Source organism: Pleurodeles waltl, chromosome 9 (genome assembly GCF_031143425.1).
Source record: "Pleurodeles waltl isolate 20211129_DDA chromosome 9, aPleWal1.hap1.20221129, whole genome shotgun sequence".
NCBI classification, from domain to species: domain Eukaryota; kingdom Metazoa; phylum Chordata; class Amphibia; order Caudata; family Salamandridae; genus Pleurodeles; species Pleurodeles waltl.
Genome location: NC_090448.1, coordinates 289,254,049 through 289,261,845, shown reverse-complemented (window position 1 = coordinate 289,261,845; position 7,797 = coordinate 289,254,049). Strand labels below are relative to the sequence as shown.

Genomic DNA, 7,797 nt, shown 5'->3' with positions numbered 1-7,797 from the left:
CAAAAGTTCTCTTTTCCATGGTCGATTGTCCTTGAATGTTTCAAATATTGTTGCAAACGTATTAAATTTATACTAAAACAGCTAACATGCGGATGAGAAGAAATCTTACTTGCAACATAAAACAAAGAAAAGAACACATGCTGGGTCATGGCCTTTTGTGAATCAGCACACTGGAGAACAGAAAAAAATATGCTTTAATATGAGAGCTACACGGCTAAGTCTTCAACTCACGCTAACTTAAGGCCTATGGGTTCTAACATAATGCAATCATCGTAAGTGTTAACGTAAATGCAAGCAATTATTTCTTACAGTCGACATTAGTATATGTGTACAATAATAACTTCACACTTATAAGTATGTTAAGAATATATTTAAGCGAAATAGTATTTTATGATCTTTTGCAGGATTGTTAAGTATAAGCATTTCACATCTAATGTATGTAATATTTAAACTACGCTCTCTCAAGACTTTCTTCCGGTCTAAAATCAACTGCCTTTCCCATTATTCCTCTAACACATGAATGGTGCATAGCAGTCAGACACCTAACTGAATTGTGGCTGTTCTGTTTCATCCTAAAGTCTGACACACCACAGGAGAGGCTGGAGTTCGGATTCAACCCTCACTCACAATGTACTAAATATCACAAATAAAAATGTGACTACGTTCAGAGCTCCTCTGCGAGTAAACCAACTGTTTTGAGCTAAAAAAAAAAATCGTCGGTGAAAGCCTTCCTATTAGTCCCCATTCGGTTTACTAAAGAAGCTCAACAATGCTAACTCTATACCCTACTCGGAGCACCAGGAGACGGCATGATTTATTCGTCACGTGCTTTTACACCGTTGCTAAGAAATATTCCTCTAAAGCTAGATAGTCAGTGCCACAAAAAACGGACTGCTAGGAGCACACGGAACTTAAATTAGTTTGAAACAGCGACCACCATGTTCGTAATGGGTAGGTTTCTGTGCAGTAAACAACGACGAGGAGTAGACAAAACAAAAATATAACAGAGCACACGTTGGAAAAATACCATGCTGGATTTTATTTTCCTGAATGAATAAATACTAGTACGTAATTAAACAGGTTTCGCATAAACGCAATTTAAAGTATTAACATATCAGCAATTATGTTAACGGTCTTGTTTTGATATTTGTAATTCCGCTTTTCGCTTCTTCTGAAACTAATAGTTCAATGGGGTCGTAGCGTTTCACTCCTTCAATTGGCTTTCAGCTGCTGATCTCGCCGGAGTCAATACCCGGTAGTGAGGGTGCCGGGAATAACGGATGTGATGTCAAAGGAGGCGTGGCCGAGATCGCAGCAGAAGCAGAAGGTGTGGAGTCAACGTTACCGCAGTGATGCCTGGTGAGATGCAGACATGCGAGCACATTCCCGTAAATAAACTATGTGCCGTGCACCTGCTCTATTGCGCGACAATCCCGGTTCATTGGTGCCCGTATTATATACGACCACCGAGGTTCACATTTCCGTCGTCCTTTTAATGAGATTAAATGTGATTAGTGAGAAGGCTCCCAGAATGCCCCTGCCGTGATATTCTAATTAAGCTAGTGCATAAATATGAATATTAGGGCATACGTAATATACAATACGTGTGTCCCAGCCAACCCTTGAATTTAAAAGGGACGCTTGGATTGCCTATTTTTAAAGTGCAAAAGAGAGAGAGAAGGTTTGAGGTTTTGTGAGCAGGGCCACGGGAATTATGCGATTCAACGCGGCATTTTTTCAGATGATAATGTATTTGTCACATTTGCCTTGAAAACCGACCCCTGTTGCACAGTTTTAAGATTTTAATAAAAAAAAAATTCTAGCTCAAACGAATCAAAAGTTACTAAAAACATTGCGATGTTTGGTCACGCAGTGGAAGGTCCTACTCAAAGGTTAATTTGTCAATTTTTCAGTTGCTTATTTCTGCATTTGGTTGTTATACTGGTGTTAATATGTGAAATCTTTGCCCAGACAGTATTAGAATGGGTAAAAAAAAAAAAAAATGAAATGAAGAAATACTGTAAAATATAAAAGTGCTGCATATTTATGTCTTTCCTTGCCTCCAAGTTTAGTCTACCCTGCTGCATAACTTCAGTGGTCGTGCTTACGAGTGAATTGTGAAGTAGCTATGCCTCGGTAGTAATACATTTTTTTTTTTAGCTTTTGCCTCTAGAATTTTCAATCCTATTAAGGATACGGAGGCGAGGACTATGCTTCTCTTTCTATGCTTTATTATTCCGGCAGCCAATCAGAGAAGATTAACAGAAACAAAACATATCCGATAATTCAATATGTAGCACATGACTAACCATAGAGATGAACATGCATGTAAGGCTGTAACACCAAAGTCCTTCCTCTTTCTTTTCAAATGCTTTCAACAGACAAAAAGAGTAAATAAGAGCAAGACTATGAATCGAACCAATATCTCCAAGGAAAAGGTCCCACACAGAACCAGAAAAGTCTATCCACATCAGATGCACCGTTCCAGATGAACGAACATCGACCAATGACCACCACGAACTGTGAACTCCAGAATTATTTCTTCTCAAACCCTAGGAAAACGTATCATAAAAACCAATCATAGAAGCATGAAAGATTATGAGAAACTCCACATGTCAGAATCACTTCTATATCATTTCTTACAACAGGAGGGGTAAAACAAATTGACAGTATAATATAAAGGAATACTTAACTCGTAAACCGATACCTGAGTTGCAATAGGGTGGGATAATCCTCACCTCCGTGTCCTTAATAGAATTGAAAATTCTAGACGCGAAAGCTAGAATTTTTTTAATTCTATGTCAGGACTGGAGGCTCAGATTATGCTACTTGAAAGCTGATCCACCACCACCGATGCAATATCTAAAATAGGCTTATAATAAAAGGCTCTAAATGTAGACTCAAAAGACCAGTCTGCCGGTCTCATAATATCCTCCAACCTTACCCCCAAATTAAAAGACTTAGAGGCCAATGCTCCTCTAACTGAATGGGCACCAAAAAATGGAGATGTCAATTCCTGCTTCGCAAAGAAGCCATCTAATCCACCTAGCCAAAGTAGCAGATGAAACTGGCTTAAACAGTGTTTGGAGAACAATTAGGACCTGACCACCAGGGTATCTCCTGAGTTCACTAGTAGCTGCTTCATATGCCTTTAGACATTGCACTACACATAGCTTAGAGTTGTGTGGAAACACAGGATAGGACACCGCTTTAGTGCCCGTTTTAGTGCGTCTAGAAATAGAAAAGGAGACCCCGTTAGGGGAAAAAATCCTTTGTGTCAAATCTAGAGCTCTAACATCTGATACTCTTTTGCAAGAAATAAGGCATAACAGTAAAGCGTGTTTGGCTGACAGCTGGTTGCATGACGAATATTCATTATCTGGCCAAGATATAAGAAAAGACAACCCCACATTTACATTCCAAAGAGATAAATAACGAGGTTGAGGAGAATTAGACAAACATATACCTCTCATACGTTTACAAACTACCAAGTGTTCGCTAATTGGTTTGCCAGAGACGGGAACATGCCCGGCTGAAATGGACGACCTATATTTATTAATAGATCTGTAAGCCAGACCAGAAGCTGCCAGAGATGCCCAACAGTTAACAACTAAATTGACATTGGCACTAAAGGGATCAGAATCCCATTCTGCGCATCAATGAACCCATCGTCTCCAAGCTGAAGCATATTGTTTGTGTGCTAGAGGACCAAGCTTGGTGGATGTAGAATAATGAAGCTTGTGCTAAAATGCCCAGCAGGAGCCGTTGCTGCTGGAAATTCTCCATGCTACCAGGTGTAACTTGCCTGTCACTATCAAGGGATACGGGTTCCCCAGCAGATCCTGCAATAGATTGTCCTGGAAGGGGAAAGTCGCATTACAACTCCAGAGCTAGAGGGAACCAAACTTGAGCCCTCCAAAGCGGGGTCACTAAAATAATCTCTGCCTTCTGTCGGCGAACTTGCGCCAGGACTCTTGGAATCATCCTGAAAGGGGGAAATGCATTACCCAGGAGAAGGGACCAATCCTAAAGAAAGTAGTCTGTGGCTAACGCTTCCGGATCCGGTCTCCAACTAAAGAACCGTGGAAGTTGGTGATTCAACCAAGAGGAGAACAAGTCCACCGAGCATGGGCCCCAACACTGGTTGAGGTACAGAAGCACCTTTGGATGGACCTTCCAATCGCTGCCATCCCGGAGAAACCTGGAATTCCAATCCGCTACAGCAGTGATACTCCAAGTACGGCCCGGGGGCCGCATGCGGCCCTCCTGACATTTACATGCGGCCCCCAGGTCAACAGCAGCACTGTGCTGCTGTTTATTCGACTTGGCACCAGCACTAAAAAATGTTAAATAAACTATCAAGTATTTAATTGGAAGCTAATGGAAAAGGGAGTAACTAGGGTGTCCTGGAACTCAACTTTAGTTCTGACATCAATGCAGCCCTCGGTCACCTCACAGACCAAACAGTGCGGCCCCTGGGAAAATGTTTGTGAGTATCCATGCGCTACAGAGTTGTTCACCCGTGGGAGATATTACGCAATCATTGAAATTCGGTGTTGTAGACAAAATTGCCAGAATTCCTTGGAAATCTGCACTAGAATATGTGATTTCGTACCACCCAACTTGTTGACATATCTGACTGCTGATATGTTGTCCATCCTCAGCCGAATGCAACAATCCAACTGCAGTGGCGACAGGCTCCAGATCGCAAACAAACCCGCTAGAAGCTCCAAGCAATTGATGTGGAGCTGAAGTTCCTTCTGTGAACACCGCCCCCCTGTGGTCAGGGTTCTGCAACGGGCTCCCCAACCCCATCTGTTGGCATCTGATTCCAGAATGACATCTTGAGAATTGCCGAAGATCGCCCTGCCATTCCAAGCCACCAGGCTATCTCCGTCTTTGCTTCTTCTGAAAGAGGGACTTTGTCCGCATAAGACAACCCCTTTTAAAGATGAGCTATCTTGTGCCTCTGAAGAACCCTGTAGTGGAGGGGACCTGGGAAGTTAGCTTGGATCGAGGACGATAAGAGTCCCACCATCCGAGCTAGATTCCTCAAGGGCACAAGTTGTTTGGACAATAGGAGGTGTAATTCTTTCTTTATGTTGCAAACTTTCTGTTGGGGTAATACCAACTGGGCCTTCACAGAGTCTATCTGGAATCCCAAGAAGTCTATCTGTTGGTATGGGAGACGACAAGATTTGGATTGGTTGATCAAGAAATCCAGGTTTTGGAAAAGATGAATTGTCCACGACAGGTGTTTGTGGAAAACGAAGGGGTCCTGAGCCATGAGGATCAAATCGTCAAGGTAAACGATCAACCTCATCCCTCGGACCCGAAGGGACTCTACCACAGGTCTTATCACTTTGGTGAAGCACCAAGGAGCGGAAGAAAGCCCGAAGGGAAGGACCTGGAACTCGAAACATTGGCATAGCCAAATGAATTGGAGAAAACGCCGATGAGGAGAGAATATTGGAATGCTAAAATACACATCCTTCAGATCCAAACGGATCAGCCAATCTCCTTCTTGAAGGATATCCCTTAGAAGATGGATTCCTTTTATTTTGAAATGCCTGTAGACCATCCAGGCATTGAATTCTTTTAGGTTTAAAACTAACCTTGAACCTCCTCCTTTTTTGTCTACCTGAAAAATGGGACTGATAAAACCCCTGGGATGAGGGGAAGTCTGACAAATGGCCTCTTTTTGGAGAAGAGTTTGCGCTTCTAAACTTATGATCTCTTGATCCTGAAGGGAAAAATGGAGAAGGGGGAGGGAAACACTGACAAGGGGATTGGTAGAATGCCAGTTTGAAACCCTCTCCAACACCAAACGATCCTTGGTCAAATTTTGCCATTCCGTCAGAAATAACTGAACTCTGCCCCCAAGAGTCACCTCTGTATATGGAATAATTCTCACCCGCATTGGAGGAGTCTTGTGCGGCTCTGTTTTTCTTTATAGTAGTTTTTCTGGTATCTAGACTGACCCCCGCGGGGACGAGAGGGGTAGAAAGTTGGATCTGTGGATTGCCCTCTGCCTTAACCTCGTCCCTGGCCAAAAGACTCACGCTTGGGAACTTGGTAGTAATAACGGCCCGACACGCGGCCCCGCATACGTCCGGCCCTCCGAAAAAGAGTATCTTGAAATACCTTTATTAGAGACAATTGGGCTTTATCAATGGAATTAAACGTAGCTGTGACTTTTGAAGAGAAGTCCCTGGGCCACAGGCCCTGCTTCTGAAGTACCGAGCTCATTTAATTGGGGGTCTATTCGCATTAAGATTGATCGTCTCTTTCTGTGGAGATTGCCTCATTAGTATTACCCAGGTGGCAAATAGCTGTTTGAGCCGATCCCCCTAAAATGTCTGGGTCAATAGAGGAGTTAGATTCTTTAGCCATGAAGGCCAGCTCCAGAATCTTAGCAAGGAGACCCGATAAATCGAGTAACTTATCTTGACAAGACCTCCAAGCACGGTCTAGGCCCTTCTTAGGGTCCTTTGACCATTTCTTCATGAATATGACCATCATGGGATCGATATCTGATTTGTCTGTGACCTTTCCTTCTAGGTCCGGTCTGGGGCACTCTGCCCAAAGTCTGGCTCTCACTTCCTTATCAAAACCTGCTCTGATGTGTTCTTGGATGTATGCTGCCACTTCAGGGGGCAGGGTCCAACTCGAAGAACGAGAGTGGACAATGTCCTCAGGGTTGAATGTCAAAACTCAGGGAACCTTTGAGGCGTGGCTTTTGGACTTGTCAGACTTTTTTTTGCTTACTTGGGACGGACCCCTTGATCTGCGTCTGAGTCGGAATCCGACGCGGGATCTGAGGTTGATTGATCTGATGACTGATCAGTCCCTTGCCAGTCTTGTTGTTAAAGTGTTTTCTTGCATGTCACCTTATGGAATTTAAAACGTTACGCTACATTTGGGTTGTGAATTGAAATCCATTTTTGATTTTTATTTATAAGGTTTTATACAGTCTTTTATATAGCATGGACATTACCCAAAGGTGTTAAAGAACTAACAGATGCCTAACATTACATACAAATAATAAATTACACCTGCAATACAAATAGAGTGGGGACAAGATGAGAACAAGTACCCATTTAAATGTAATTTACAGAGCCAAAGGTAAGCAGAAGTGCAAAGCAAAATCTCCATCACAGATCACATGAGAATGTTGAGTTAAGAATCGAGGAATAGGTAGAGTTGGATTTGCAAGGCAGGCAATCGGCAGTCGTCCAAGGGACCTGTAGCAAAGGCCAACTGGTGGGCCTTGTTTTCTTCAGCTGCATATCAACTCACAAAATGTATGTGGGGTGCCTCGTTCTCTGGAACACAACTGGAAAGGCTGCTCTAGGCGTAGAGCAGAGGTCAGACCTTAGCATGACCAAGTACAGATCCTCGGTGGCTCATTGTCAAGTGCAGTAGGACAATCGGCCAAACTGAGCAGGCACAGCATGTGGTGGGTTTCCGCTATCCTGCGTCACTGAGAGTGACAGTGAGGCCTCAGGGAGTTGCAATGCTGTTTTGTTTTAGCACCACAGCTAACACTAATATTATATGGGGGTGGAGTGAAAGGGGGTTGTTCATGCAAGGGGCCAGATTACAAATGGTGGTCATTTAAGAGACCCTACTTTTTGTCTCCAGCTGCAGACAGGTGAGCCACTGGTGTCTCCTGTCACTTTGTCATCTTTAAAACTATTAAGGGGCTCTCTTTTTCCATCAAGAGAAAAAAAAAAATAGGGCTAACAATAAAAATGAGTAAAATGTAAATGTTTTTGACAACTCAAAACAGTTGTT

The 7,797-nt window shown here is 43.0% G+C and overlaps 1 protein-coding gene across 1 annotated transcript in view; it reads left to right on the top strand.

The window, feature by feature from the left end:
• The first annotated feature begins 1,251 nt into the window (after positions 1-1,251).
• Positions 1,252-7,797, top strand: part of ABHD14A (abhydrolase domain containing 14A) — a 74,051-nt gene continuing 67,505 nt past the window's right edge. Inside the window, exon 1 of the mRNA XM_069206742.1 lies at positions 1,252-1,359. Within this exon, the coding sequence (XP_069062843.1) occupies positions 1,353-1,359 (7 nt within the window). The 5' untranslated portion in view covers positions 1,252-1,352. The remainder of the gene's footprint in view (positions 1,360-7,797) is intronic.